General features: G+C 32.7%; 2 protein-coding genes and 1 non-coding gene across 3 annotated transcripts; 2 read left to right on the forward strand and 1 right to left on the reverse strand.

Annotated features, from left to right (window-relative positions):
• Positions 1 to 3,341: 3,341 nt before the first annotated feature.
• On the forward strand, positions 3,342 to 4,085 carry LOC120077950. The gene has a single exon (XM_039032089.1). It carries the CDS (start codon positions 3,342 to 3,344, stop codon positions 4,083 to 4,085), a length of 744 nt encoding a protein of 247 aa, XP_038888017.1.
• A 7,425-nt stretch (positions 4,086 to 11,510) lies between these two features.
• LOC120088085 lies at positions 11,511 to 13,156 on the reverse strand. The gene is made up of 2 exons (XM_039045139.1): positions 12,999 to 13,156; positions 11,511 to 11,866 (listed from the first exon to the last, which is right to left on the reverse strand). Exons 1-2 carry the CDS (start codon positions 13,109 to 13,111, stop codon positions 11,641 to 11,643), a joined length of 339 nt encoding a protein of 112 aa, XP_038901067.1. The 5' UTR covers positions 13,112 to 13,156; the 3' UTR covers positions 11,511 to 11,640.
• A 50-nt stretch (positions 13,157 to 13,206) lies between these two features.
• TRNAI-AAU lies at positions 13,207 to 13,280 on the forward strand. Its single transcript has one exon. It is a non-coding gene; the product is annotated as a tRNA-Ile (tRNA).
• Positions 13,281 to 15,704: the final 2,424 nt, after the last annotated feature.

The raw sequence follows: 15,704 nt of genomic DNA on the forward strand, positions 1-15,704 counted from the left end.
AAGTTTATTGTTGATTTTTTTTTTTTTTTTAAAAAAAAAAAGAAAGAAGAAGAAGGAATCTCTATCAACATTTCCTATATGAATTTCAAAAATAGGAGGAGTCTAAGTTAGCTTGGAGAAGCATTATTGTAGAAGTTAGGGATCTCAAACTTAGGAAGAGTCTAAGTTGAAATTAAAGAGTAAGTTGTATATAAGTTAATGAAGAGATATTTTTTACATATGTACTTCGTTATAATTGCTAAACTCTTTATATAATGAAGTTTCTTTTCACTAGACTCACAGCCCCTGAACGTACTTGATATTGCAATGAATTGGGTTGCCAATTTTTATATCTCTCTATCTTAGTTATTATTTTTTGATATTACGTTATATTGTTTATTAGTTATCTTTATTACAGACTTTATACTTGACATTTGTATCATGTGTTACATCTACACTATTTTTTTATAATAAAATATCTGAACATAAATAATCAAGCATTTCTTAAAAAAAATTAAAAACAGGGAGGAAAAAAAATCAATTTCATCTCTAAAATTAGATAAGGTTAATAAATGTTACTCCAATCTTATAATTTTCCTCCATTGAAGGTGAAATCTCATACCTCTCCTAACTAACAATTAAAAATTCCTATTATATATTTATTTTATAATCTTTTTCACCTTTTAAGTTTAAAATTTACCAAATACTTATTTAATTCATTTACAATTGTTTGGTTTTTAAGAATGTAAATATTAATAATTATTTAAAAGCTACAACAATCCAAACTGAATCTAAAAAAAAAAAAGGGAAAAAAGAGTATAAATCTCAAAAAGCATACCAATTGCATTATTAAAAAAAAACACACAGAGACAAGCAAATATAAAAAATTAAGCCTAAACGAAGTAAATGCATTGACCTATGAAGCACATATACTTTGATACCGATACTTCCAGATACTTCCGATTTGACGTATCTATTTCTACACATACTTTTTTTTAAAGAAAAAAAGACAAACAACTCATCTAATCTTTCCCAATCTAAAACTAGGCAACCTATTTAAAAAGCTTACTACTCGAGTCCAAAACTAAAAAGAAAAAATAAATAAAAGACCAAATCCTAGAATCATCTAATTTTCATCTTCATATTTGAGTCCCCTCAAAGTCCACCAAAATATAAATCTGTAACAACCCAAATTTGTACGTATATCCTATAGGAAATTAAATGTCAAATGTTAAGCAGGACGAAATTTTATTTAAAGGGAGGGTAAATGTAATACCCTAACCCTAATTTAGAAAGCAGGAAAACAAATAAAATATATAATTAAGAATGAAAAATATATAAACTTAATAGGAAAATCAGGTGGAAATTTAGAATTGAAAAAAAAATAAGAAATTTATTAATTATCCAAAAATAATGAATAAGAGGGCAGAATCATGGAGAATTAATTAGAAGTTGGACGCTAGCTAATTCAGGAGACAAAGAGCAGTAGATAACTTTTTGTTTGGGCACTGCTCATTGGAAGAATTGGAGGCGAATTAATTGCCCATATACTCTTAAAATTGGAAAGAGTTAAAAAGGGGGAAGTAGAATCCACAAGCAGTGAAGGTAACCCACGCGTGAAAAACTAGCGAGATTGGAGAGAAAATTGGAGAGAGCGAGAGTGGAGAGAGCGAAGATTTCTCAGCGAGACAGTGGGAGAGAGCGGGAGCACATGAGAGGAGAATGAGAGCAAGAGCGAGAGCGAGAGGTCACGAGAGCCAAACTAGTGGAAAGCTAGAGATAGCGAGATTCTGAGAAAAAGAGAGCGAAATTTTGGACAGAAGCTGTGATTAAATCGTTGTTTGGCAGATCTTATAGATTATACATGGAGAACTCTAAAATTGAATACAAACAAAGGTTGAAGACGTAAGGGCAAACGTTAGCCAAAATTAGGTGTCTTATTAAGAGAAATTCTTAAACCTAAGTAATTTTAAAGAAGCCATTTGTAGGATGAGTTGTCACACAGAAAAGAGTTGGAAACGGCTATAAATAGGAGGCTTTGGGCTGGAAGTTAAACTCATTCTCAAAAAAAACTCAGTAGTAAAAATCGTGTGAAAAAAGTGAAGTAATTTTGTTAGTTAGAAGAAGGAAACGCAATGGAAGTGCTGCCCAAATTTCCTTCTGATTTAAGAGGGAAAGCTCTACTGATTAAACCATAAGGAATAATAAGGAATAACTAGGATCGTAGTCAAGGTAAGTAGTTTATCTCACCCTCTCTTTAAGTGTTTCATGGTAGTGTACCTTTAATATGTTGCATAATTATGTTATTGTTATGTTGCATAACATGTTTAAAACACGTTTGTCGACAAGGGACCCCATGCATTATGTTTGTTCATAAGATTAAATTTTAATTAGATAAAGGTTATGCTTCTAGGGCTAGCAGGGCATGTATGGTTGCACCCCTCTAGACCCAATTCTATGTCAAGATTATGCTAGGGACTAACAGGGTATGTATGGTTGCACCCCTCTAGACCCAATTCTATGTCAAGATTATGCTAGGGACTAGCAGGGTATGTATGATTGCACCCCTCTAGTCCAATCTTACATTTATGTTAATGGTTGATGTTGGATGCGACTCTGACCCTACTGACTGCATAACCCGCTAATCATCAGATGGGTTAGTTTCTGCCTAAGTCTTCATCTTTTTATCAGGGTGGAGAAATTTACGTTAGAAGCATAACCGATCACCACATGTTATTATATGTTTTCTGTCCTAATCATATGTTTTCAAAACATGTTACATGTGATTGTGCATTTGGTCACTACCCTATGTGAGAACTACTTACTGGGTATATTATATACTCATCCTATTTATATAGACTTTGTAGGTAAGGGCACAACGTAGGTGGCAGAACTGGACGTCGCTCAAATGGCCAACCATCAAACTCACTGTTATAGGCATATGCATTTTTGTATCACAACGCTAGTGTTTTATGGATCCTGGTGTTTTGTAAAATAAACTTTTTATATAGTTTTTTTACCTAATTTTCTATATGTTCTTTTGAGATTTTTACCAAAACTCATCTCATAATAGAAAAGTCTAAGCATGCATGTCGTAGCGCTCGGACCATAGTATGTAAGGATCCGGTCGTTATAGGTTGGTATTAGCGCATTTGAGCCAAGTAGGCTCTACCAATTAGAAGAGTCGTGGTGTTTGATGGTTCGGCTTGTTAAGTGATGCTCACAGTTATGCCAAATACGCTAGTAAGTGAAATTTTCAAACATAAATAACTAAGTAAACATAAGGTATGAGTTAAAAATAAATAAATAAATAAATAAAATTAGATCGCTTCCTTATTATGAAAATAAAATGTGTGTACTAGATGCCACCACCAAGGGTTCCAATACGACAAGGCAGACCTCAAAGTGAATCCACAAGGGATCAAAATCAAGGACATGGACAGATGCCTTACGTGTTACTTACACCAGAGGCGCTACAAATACTAATACAAAATATGAGTAATGGAAACACAACCTCATCCACCACACCAATAACCAACGATACAAATGATTCGAAGATCATTCGAGAATTCAGGAAGTTCAATCCTTCAACATTTGATGGATCATCTGTGGATCCAATTATAGCAGAGAATTGGATAATAGAAATAGAAACTGTTTTCCGCCACATGAACATCCCAGAAGAACAAAAAGTAAATTGTGCCACCTTCATATTAAGAGGCGATACAAAGTTCTGGTGGGAATCCACAAAAAGAACAATCAAAGGTACAGTCTCATGGCAGCAATTCAATCAGGCTTTTTACAACAAGTATTTCCCTTTGACAGTGAGATATCAAAAGGAAGTGGAATTTCTTAATCTTCAAGAGAGCATTTCGGTGGCAGAGTATGAACGGAAATTTGATCTCTTGTCCCACTTTGTCCCTCAACTAGTGGACATAGAAGAGAAGAATGTAGAAAGGTTTATTTGGGGATTAAGAGAAAGCATTCGAGGCATTGTTACTGCTTTTCGACACAAAGAGTATGCCTTTGCCCTCGAGTCGGCCTTACTCATGGAAGTAGATCTTGCTGCCAAAACCTCAACTTCTGAACGAGGATTCATGCCAAATTAAAAAAGGAAATTCACCCAACAAGGCTTCCAACGTTCACAACGGTAAGAAAAAAATTTCCAAAGCGCTCTGGGCGTATAGTCACAACAGAAGAGTCAAACATTCACATATCCTAAGTGCATAAATTGTGGAAAACACCATCAGGGGCAATGTCTTCGGAACTTAGGGGTGTTTTTCAATTGCGGCTAGACGGGTCACTATGCAAAGGCTTGCCCAAAGCTCATCAACCAAGTATCAACTGCCCAGACCACCCAGCCTCTAGTAACAAGGTTACCCAACAACAGAAAGGACGGGTGTTTGCTGTTACACGTCAAGAGGCAGAGGATCAAGATGCAGTTATTACAGGTACATTACCCATCCTCGGGTATTATGCCTTCACTTTATTTGATTCGGGCTCTAGTCATCTCTACAATATTTTCACAACATGCTCAATTAACATCAAAGCCCTTAGGCTACATTTTATCTGTAGCTACTTCTGTCGGAGTATCTATGTTGGCCCACTCAGTAGTAGAAAACTGTGAATTGTCAATATCAGGACAAAAAATAGGGGTGACCCTTATCATCCTAGACATAAGTGATTTTGACATAATACTAGGTATGGACTGGTTAGTAGCAAACTATGTAAGCATAGATTGCCATAATAAAGTGGTCATATTCATCTTTTCAACAGGAACCAAGTTTAAGTTTAAGAGTTCTAATACACAATCAGCCCCAAGAATAATTTCAGTCTTAAAAACTAAACATTTGCTCAGCCATGGGGCTTGGGCATATTTAGCAAGTGTAGTGGATTTACGAGACCAAAAGGATTAAATTAAGACCATTCTTGTAATAAGAGAATTTGAAGATGTATTCCCAGAAGAGCTACAAGGTTTACCACCTAGTCAAGAAATAGAATTTTGTATAGATCTAATTCCCAGAGCTAAACCAATATCTAAAGCACCATATAAAATGGCACCCGTGGAATTAAAAGAACTCAAAATACAGTTACAAGAATTGCTAGATAAGGGATTTATACGCCGTAGCGTGTCTCCATGGGGAGCACCTATCTTATTTTTTTAGAAAAAGGATGGATCAATGCGTTTATGTAGTATAGATTATCGGGAGTTGAATAAGTTGACAATAAAGAATAAGTACCCACTCCCACGCATTGATGACCTATTGACCAATTACAAGGAGCCTCAGTATTCTCCAAAATAGACTTACGATTTGGATATCATCAACTACGAATCAAGGAGTCTAATATACCCAAGATTTCTTTCCGAACAAGATATGGGTATTATGAATTCATTGTGATGCCCTTTGGATTAATGAATGCCCCAGCAGCCTTCATGGACTTGATGAATAGAATTTTTAAGGACTATTTTGATAACTTCGTGATCGTATTTATAGATGATATTTTGGTCTATTCCAAGTCTGAGGCAGAACATGAAAAACATCTTAGGGACGTCCTTTCCATATTAAGAAATGAAAAGTTGTATGCCAAATTCTCCAAGTGTGAGTATTGGACGCGACAAGTCACCTACCTAGGGCATATCGTAAAGCAAGAAAGAATTTCAGTGGATCCTGCTAAAATTGAAATAGTTAACAAGTGGCCTCGCCCAACAACAATCAGCGAAGTGCGAAGCTTCCTTGGATTAGCAGGATATTATAGACGATCTGTGAAGAATTTCTCAAGTATAGCATTACCCTTAACTAACCTCACCAAGAAGAATAATCCTTTTGTCTGGAATCAAGCATGTGAGCAAAGCTTCTAGGAACTAAAAGAAAAGTTGACCACAACCCCTATTCTCACTATACCTGACGAATCAGGGGGTTTAACTGTGTACAGTGACGCATCGAAGAAGGGGCTTGGTTGTGTATTGATGCAACACGAAAAGGTAATAGCATATGCTTCAAGACAACTAAAACCTTATGAACAAAATTATCCCGTTCATAACTTGGAGTTAGCTGCCTAGTCTTTGCCTTAAAGATATGGAGACATTACTTATATGGGAAAAAGATCCAAATTTATATAGATCATAAAAACCTTAAGTACTTCTTTACCCAGAAATAGTTAAATATGAGGCAACGAAGATGGTTAGAATTAGTCAAAGGCTATGACTGTGAGATCCTCTATCATCCAGGAAAAGCTAACATTGTTGCTGATGCTCTTAGCAGAAAGTCAGCTCATACAGCAACCTTAAGTACCATCTCCAAACACATAATGATGACCTTGAAAGAACTGAGATCTCACTAATACCAGAAACCTTCACAATTCAAATAGCACAGTTAATTGCAAGACCTACATTAAGGCAAACTTATCCCCCGCTTTATTGGACCCTTTGAAATATTAGAACGTATTGGCCAAATAGCTTATCGATTAGCACTACCACCCACCCTTTCTATAATATATAATGTCTTTCATGTATCGATGCTTCGAAAATACGTGTTTGACCCATCACATGTAGTAAATTATGAACCTCTACAAATAAATGAAAACTTGGAATATGAAGAGACACCAGTTTGCATCCTAGCAAGAGAGAAGAAGTCACTTCGTAAGCGGGAAATAAGTTTAGTGAAGGTTCTTTGGAGAAATCAACAAGTAGAAGAAGCTACATGGGAACAAGAAGAAGAGATGGAAGTCAAATACCTATATCTATTTAAGAACCAAGAAACTTTCGAGCACGAAAGTTCTTAAGGGGGGAAGAATGTAACAACCCAAATTTGTACGCATACACTACAGGAAATTAAATGTCAAATGTTAAGCAAGACGAAATTTTATTTAAAGGGATGGTAAATGTAATACCCTAACCCTAATTTAGAAATCAGGAAAACAAATAAAATATATAATTAAGAATGAAAAATATATAAACTTAATAGGAAAATCGGGTGAAAATTTAGAATTGGAAAAAAAATAAGAAATTTATTAATTATCCAAAAATAATGAATAAGGGGGCAGAATCAGAGAGGATTAATTAGAAGTTGGACGCTAGCTAATTCAGGAGACAAATGGCAGTAGATAACTTTTTGTTTGGGCATTACTCATTGGAAGAATTGGAGGCGAATTAATTGCCCATATACTCTTAAAATTGGAAAGTGTTAAAAAAGGGGAAGTGGAATCCACAAGCAGTGAAGGCAACCCACGCGTGAAAAACTAGCGAGATTGGAGAGAGCGAGAGTGGAGAGAGCGAGATTCTCAGCGAGACAGTGGGAGAGAGCGAGAGTCACGAGAGCCAAACCAACGAGAAAGCTGGAGAGAGTGAGATTCTGAGAACAAAGAGAGCGAGATTTGGACAGAAGCATGGTGCATTGAATTTGGCCACGATCTTATAGATTATACATGGAGAACCCTAAAATTGAATACAAACAAAGGTTGAAGACATAAGGGCAAACGTTAGCCAAAATTAGGTGTCTTATTAAGAGAAATTCTTAAGCCTAAGTAATTTTAAAGAAGCCATTTATAGGATGAGTTGTCACACAGAGAAGAGTTGGAAACGGCTACAAATAGGAGGCTTTTGGCTGGAAGTTAAACTCAATAGTAAAAATCGTGTGAAAAGGGTGAAGTAATTCTGTTAGTTTAAAGGAGAAAATGCAAGGGAAGTGCTGCCCAAATTTCCTTTTGATTTAAAAGGGAAAGCTCTACTGATTAAACCATAAGGAATAATAAGAAATAACTAGGATCACAGTCAAGGTAAGTAGTTTAAGTGTTTCATAGTAGTGTACCTTTAATATGTTGCATAATTATGTTATTATTATGTTGCATTACATGTTTAAAACACGTTTATCGACAAGGAACCCCATGCATTCTGTTTGTTCATAAGATTAAATTTTAATTAGATAAAGGTTATGCTTCTAGGGCTAGCAGGGTATGTATGGTTGCACCCCTCTAGACCCAATTCTATGTCAAGATTATGCTAGGGACTAGCAGGGTATGTATGATTGCACCCCTCTAGTCCAATCTTACATTTATGTTAATGGTTGATGTTGGATGCGACTCTGGCCCTACTGACTGCTGACTGCATAACCCGCTAATCATCAGATGGGTTAGTTTCCGCCTAAGTCCTCATCTTCCTATCAGGGCGGAGAAATTTACGTTAGAAGCATAACCGACCACCACATGTTATTATATGTTTTCGGTCCCAATCATATGTTTTCAGAACATGTTGCATGTGATTGTACATTTGGTCACTATCCTATGTGAGAACTACTTACTGAGTATATTATATACTCATCATATTTTTACAGACTTTGTAGGTAAGGACACAGCGTAGGTGGCAGAACTGGACGTCCCTTAAATGGCCAACCATCAAACTCACTGTTATAGGCATATGCATTTTTGTATCACTAAGCTAGTGTTTTATGGATCCTGGTATTTTGTAAAATAAACTAAATATAGTTTTTTTACTTAATTAATAAAATATTAGATATGTTCTTTTGAGATTTTTACCAAAACTCATCTCATAATAGAAAAGTCTAAGCATGCATGTCGTAGCGGTTGGACAGTATGTAAGGATCAGGTCGTTACAAAATCATTTGGATATCTTCAACAATTCTATGAAAAAGTTCTTCGTTTATCTTCATATTTCTCCCTCTAATCTTCTTCTTCTTTGTAATATGAGTCACTTTTCTATTGCATTTTATTAACTATTATACTTCAACATCTTAGATTTTTTTTTTGTATTGTATTTCAGTGTTTGTATTCTATTTTTGCTATTGTTATTAACTTGTATGCTAAATTTATCTATATCTTAGATTTTTTTTTTTTAAAAAAATATATCTTTAATGTATCATTATCCTCGTTTTTTAAAAATATATATTTAAAAAATATAAAAAAATGATGTATCCTTAGACGTATCTGTATCCATATCTTAGTTTTTTAGAAATTGACGAATTGTCGTATCTAATCGTATCCATATCGTGTAATCGTATCTGTGTCTATGCTTCATAGGAGTTGATGATTAGAAAAAACTTAATAGAAAATTTTCTAACAGAAGTTCAACTCTAATAATATCAATCTCTGTAGTATCATCAATTTCTTAATCATAAAGTAATCATTTCTTTGTTTTTTTGTTTTTATTTTTAAATTACAACACTTTAGTTCAAATCTTAAGTAAAAATTGCAAAACCAGAAATTTATGATAAAAATGGCAACACTTGCCCCAAGTAAAAACTAAAGTTCATATGTACTAATTAGAAAAACAACCCATAATTACTAAATGTACTATTATTTAATATATATATATATATAAGTGGATGAAACACTAAAATAAAACCAATCACAATTTCATAGTTCTTTGTTATTGTTAGCTATCCATTCAAAGTGCAAAAAGATCAGCTTTTGAGATCTCAAGTGAACTAAATATCAAAACTTTGATGCAAATATTCCTATCTTCAACTTCACTAATTGAATTTTTAATGGCAAAGTTTCAAAAACAAGATTTTTTTTTTCTTTTTGAAAAAATAAAAAAGAAGAAGCATATAATCAAGTTTGAGCAAAGCAATCAGTTCCTTTCATCAATTTGCTTGCTATAAGAGCAATGCAATCACTGTCATTTTTGTTTTTTGGGTTCACTTTAATGAATTTTCCATTTTTTCCCATTTTGTTTGGTCCCAATCATACCCACTTTTTGTTTCATCTTCTCCTTCTTAGGAAATTAATCACATCTCTTCCCCCACTAACTTCTTTATGAATATGGCATCCTTACCTGGATGCCATTATTAGACTTCCTAATTATCCAAATATTATACCCAAATTTTTTTACTAATTATCTTAGGTGGGTACATTTTATCTTTTCAGTTACAACTTTTTTTTTTTTTTTTTTTTTTTTTTTTTTTTTCATTATGTGATTCTTATACAATATCATAAATAAATAAGACTAAGTAAGGTTTCAGGCATGTTTGAGAGTAATGGAGAAAGACTTAATCTAAGATTGTTGATTTAAAATAATTACTGGTAATTGTGTTCTAAAAAAATCCTTACAGTATGTTTTTGATATGTTAATAGTAAATTTGTGTAATTTAGTTAATGAAGCAAAGTAGATTATCATTATATTGATATTTAGTTTATAATTTATTATAATATAATTATTTAATAATTTATATGATTTGAATTGTAACTAATTTTCTTTAGTCTAAATTGTTTGATAATTTTTTTAAAATAATAATTGTTATATGGAATTGAATCAATTAAATTTGAGAATAGATGTGAGAAAGTAAATTAATATGGAATGATAAATTTGAGATTGGTAAATGATTAGGGAAGGAAGGTACCCGATATTTAGGAAAGCTAAGATCTAGAAGTTGGTATCTAATAGCTTTTGCACATCAGAACAAATTTAATAAGTGATTCTGGATATATCTATATAATCATATTGATGTTTGGTTCCAAACTTTTAAAATTGATTTTACATTTTTATGTATGGATTTAAAAGTTATTTCAGAATGATTGATGTGGTCCAAACGCTATTGTGGGTATTCAACCCCAAATACATTTATAATTCTAATACAACCAGTACTACCTAGAAGTAGTATTAGTGGTAAAAGTGAGTCTATTTACAGGAAGCGCGAGATATGCTTCGTTAAGTTCATATTCTAGTTATAACGATATATGGGGGGTTTTGTGTGGATAAAAAATAAAGTGCAAAAAAATAAAGGATAGTGGGTAAATAATTTGGCCCTCACTAGTTGCTATGTGCACTATTTTAATTTGCATCTAGAACATCTCGATTACCTGTCTAAGAATACAATTAAAAACATTAAATTTTTAAGAATTAACACGATTTAAGCCAAGAAAGATAGTCCTTTTACGAAGCTATTAATGATCAAATTAATTAAAAGAAAAAAGACATAAATAGATGAAATGAGATAAAAAAAATTAGGATAATTGTAATTGGTAGCATTTTTAGGAATAATAACAAGTGTATAACATCATTTAAAAAAAATGCAAATATAGATAAATCTATCAGTGATAGACTTTTACTAGTGATATGGTCTATTACGATAGACTACTGATAGACTATTTAAATATGACCATAGTTGCAATTTTTTTTTTACATTACGTTATATCTACTAATATTTTGGGTCTAATGTCTATATTTGCAACTGTCTCAAAATTTTAATGTAGTTTTGAAAATTTACCAATTGAACACTTAATTTGAGGACAGAATTAGATGAAATTGAGCGTTAATGGAAAAGGAAATAAAATAAAATTTCTTCTTAATTCATGGTAAGCGTTACAAAGTATTAATGGGAAGAACATTGTTGCTTAAATTCTTCTAAATTCTTTTAGTTTGGCTTCTCTTTAGCAAAGACAGGTCTTTTTCACAGACCCAAATAGGGAAAAAGTTTAAAAAATCTGTTTGAAGTTGAAATCTTCATCACCTTATCTGGCATTTGTGGAATTTCAACTTTGTGCAGTTGCTTCAAAACTAGTAAAAAAGGAAGGGGAGAGAAGAGAAAATGATGAGTTAAACTCTGATAGAAGAAGCTATAATTGGTACATTTTCATTACATGGGAGGGAGCATCAGAATGAAATGATCAAAAGTTTCATTTCTAAATGCCCAAGAACAATGATCAAGTTCATGTCATTTGAGAGCAGCAATCTGGACATTGGAAGCGACCTTTGGCATTGCACCTCGTGCATGGGATGGAAGGCGCATTCGACTCGTCTTTGCCAAATGATTCGTAAAACTCAGCAAGAATGTTAACGCCGAACAGTCCACCTGATTTGATTGATCCAACTCCTTTACATTTTGAACATGCTATCATCCTCAGGTCACCACATCTCTTGCACATGCCCAAGGATCTGTCCAAATAGAGAACATAGTCAAATCACATTCATCATAATCAACCACACTTTCAAATGTACAGTTACTTTCAATGAATCTTTAAAACAGTTCCTATTACTATAGTTTATTGTTGTTTTTTCTTAAAACAAAAACATCTAGACCCTATTAACTTCTCCTCACTAAATTTAAAACTTTGAAACCATATTCACATTAGTATTTAATCAAATTTGATAAACAATAACTTCAAATGACAAAATTTAAGAGTTATTGAAAATACATTGACTAAATTTGGACGAAGTATAAGGAATAAAATGAAATGAAACCTAAAATACAGGGACCAAAATGATAATTTAGTCTTTTAGGAAGTAAATCCTTAATCGAGTATAAGGGAAGACAAAAAAATTATCTAATGAGAACCCTACTACAACAAATGTGAGTATCTTCATTTGAACAAGAACTCAAAAGAACGAGTATAAGTCAATTATCGCTGAGTTATAGTCATGTTAGAAAAATATCCACTCCATAATAATCATTCAATATGTTTTCAACATTCGAGTGAAGTTCAAAATACAGATTGTAAATTCTCTATGTACAATCACAAGTCAGCATTGTTCTAGTGTATCTCAAATAATATCTCCAATGGAAGGGATGAATGAGTAACATAGAGGGTTGAGGTTCAATGAAAGGAGGAGACTCTCATGAATACTAGGATAGAGCCACCTTCCTATAACATCTAAACGATACACGATCAATCCATTAAAAAGTGCAATTATCAGATATGAACAACAGCAATCCCAATCCATAGTTTGAATTCTCTTTTTCTTCCATTGGAAATCCGACTTTTCCCCATTAATACATGGAAACTTTCAATGTATAAGTACTAGACGCAACCAAAAAGCATAAATCATAAAGTGGAAACCAATTTGGGTTTCTTATCCACAAATGCCTAATCCTTAAACCAGTAGCTAACAAACAGACTCAATCAAACAAAAACCTAAATGAATTGAAGTCATGGGTTTTGTTCAATTTGGGTTCCTTCATCAGATCATCACACATAACCCAAAAAATTTTGGGAATTGAAGAAGACCCAGAAAATGAAAACATGTAAATGAGCTTTGAGAAGTGAAAATGGGAAGAACAGAACAAAACCTGCGCTGAGAAGAAGAGATGAAAGCGTCGATTCTAGGGGCAGAAATGGAGGCGCAAACGAGGAGAGCCCCCACTGCGAAACCGGCCAATTCGCTCCCTGTTATGCTTTCCATTGGATTTCATTATCTTCTTCACTCAGGATCAATCCATAAATCTATCATATCGTTTGATATTGAATATATAATTATTTTTTGACCCCTATCAACATGGCCTATTAGCTCAGCTGGTTAGAGCGTCGTGCTAATAACGCGAAGGTCGCAGGTTCGAGACCTGCATGGGCCATTAATTTTTTTTTTTCTTTTCCTCCATGTTTTGGGCTTAATTTTTTTTTCTTTCTTTTCCTCCATGTTTTGGGCTTTTCCTTTCGATTTCCTGGTGTTAGGGAGCCCAGTGGGCCTTGGGTCTTAGAATGGGCTGCTCAAAACCCTAGCTGCTGGAAAAACATTCACAGACAATATTGTGTTGGAAGGGAAAAAGAAAAAAAAAACAATTGGGGAAACATTGATAAAATGTTGACCGAGATTTTTTGAAAAAAAATAATAAAAACATGTACATTATTTAAGTTAATAAGTAAAAATTTCACACTCATTAATAAATGAATTAAGATGGTTACTATTCATATTATATTAATGTAAAGTGGCATTTTATTGCATTTTTCTTGGGTTTCATTTATTTTTTTTTTGACTATAGGATAGGAATAGTGATTCACTTCTGATGTGAATATCAAATTCAAACTTATAGTTATATAGAAATATTGACATGTCAGTGAAGATCTAATACATTTGTTTTTACTATGAAAAACTCTATCAAAACTAATTATCATTCTTCGTTATATAATACTTAATATTTGTAATCAATTTTATTAAATTTGGATAATACTTTTCACAACCGGGATGAATTCACTACAAATTTTAAAGTAGAAGACTAAATCAGTATATAATAAAGTTTATGGACTAAATTGTTACAAAAATGAAAGTGTAAGAACTAAATTGTTAGCACACTAAAGTTTTGGTGTCCTAATAAAAACTATAGTTTTAAGACTAAATTATCACTTTTATAAGAGTTCAAATCCATAAGTTTTATAACCGTAAATTAATTCTTTTTGAAGCACAAATAAATAAAACTAGAAACCACCAAAGATCAAAGACCAAAACATTAATCCCTCCTGAGAATAAAGGACAAAATAACAGGAGGAAAGACCTCTTTTCAAGACCCAGTCGACTCAAAAGGAGATGCCAAAGCTGCTAAAGTATGGACAATATTATTCTCCTCTCTAGGGAATTTTACAAAAAGAAGAAACATGAATAAGATCGGCCTGTTGGAGTTTATGCCTTAAATCTCGTGGTTTGTAATGTATAAACAAAATTAATTTATTTAATAAAATAAAGAGTTATTTTATTTGACATTTAGACTTCTGTAACTCAATCCAATAAAGTAAGATCTAAGATTATTTCATGTAACTTGAACAATAAGTGATTGACATACAAATAGATTATGTTTATGTGATAATCTAATTGGTCTATAATATATGGATAAGATTAGGTGTCTTATCCTTATAACACTATGGATACGATCCACTTAATCATTACAAATGATTTGATCCAATTCGTTCATGCAAAGACATGCAAGTAGGGGTATCCTATACAAAGAGTTTGTATAAGACCGAACCAGGAAACAATTAATCTCTCTTTATAACGCCGTTGACGTAAGTGATTAATATTTTGTAGGATGACCATATGTAACTCGATCTCAATCCTAAGTGAGTTATAGACTTCTGCTTATGAGGGCTTGTCCTTTGATTTGTATAGGTGAGAGGGCCCCATGTCATCGACTCAATAAAACCTACCATTTTAGGGATAGGACCAAGTGGGAGACTGAGAACATAGCTACACAAAATAGAATTTACTACTTCCTAACTTTAGGGTAAGTATATGAGTTGTTTCCTTAAAAGTTGACTTCAGATCTTAAACGATGAGACTCTTCCCCCTCATTGGCCCGAAAGGGATTTTGTTTATGGTAGGACCATAAACAAGTTGTTCATTAAAGGATCAGTGAAACTTAAAGAACAAGAGGTAATTACAGGGGTAAAATGGTAATTTGACCCAGCTGTAATTATGAACGCCTCGTGAATGATCGACTTACTGGTAATGGTTATATCCATGGACACAAAAATATTCTATAGTGCGAAGAATACAATTATGGGTATTTAATGAAGTGACCCATATATAGCTAATGGATATTGTTTAATTTAATTAAAGAGTTCAATTAATTAATCTTGAATCATTGAAACTTTTAATTTGTAGGTCCATTACGTTCTCCTACTAGCTTGCTAAGGGTAAAACAAGGATTAATTAGTTTAAAAAAAAATTGAATTGTTCAAATTATAAGGGAATATATGTGACTTATATGTGATATAATTAATATAATACATATAGATATATTACATTATAAAGTTCGTTTTGAATGAGATACAAAATTAAATTATATAACATGAGAGAATAATGCATTTGAATAAGATTCAAATATTAAATGGTATGAATGAAATTCATACTAAAATTATAGGTTAAATCTATTGTGAATGTGATACACATTAAAACTATAGGTTATAAAAGAAAAATATTTTTTAATATGATTCAAATGTAATATTAATTAAATATATGATATTTAATTAATTAAAATTAGTTAATTAGATTAATGAATAATTGT

The sequence above is a fragment of the Benincasa hispida genome, chromosome 1, assembly GCF_009727055.1.
Source record: "Benincasa hispida cultivar B227 chromosome 1, ASM972705v1, whole genome shotgun sequence".
NCBI classification, from domain to species: Eukaryota; Viridiplantae; Streptophyta; class Magnoliopsida; order Cucurbitales; family Cucurbitaceae; genus Benincasa; species Benincasa hispida.

Bases quoted from the DNA above. Each gene is read 5' to 3' on its own strand.
- LOC120077950 (XM_039032089.1), top strand. From the start codon at position 3,342: ATGCCACCACCAAGGGTTCCAATACGACAAGGCAGACCTCAAAGTGAA.
- LOC120088085 (XM_039045139.1), bottom strand. From the start codon at position 13,111: ATGGAAAGCATAACAGGGAGCGAATTGGCCGGTTTCGCAGTGGGGGCT. The intron at 11,867-12,998 runs GTTTTGTTCTGT...CTATTTGGACAG, and splicing joins ATCTCTTCTTCTCAGCGCAG to ATCCTTGGGCATGTGCAAGA.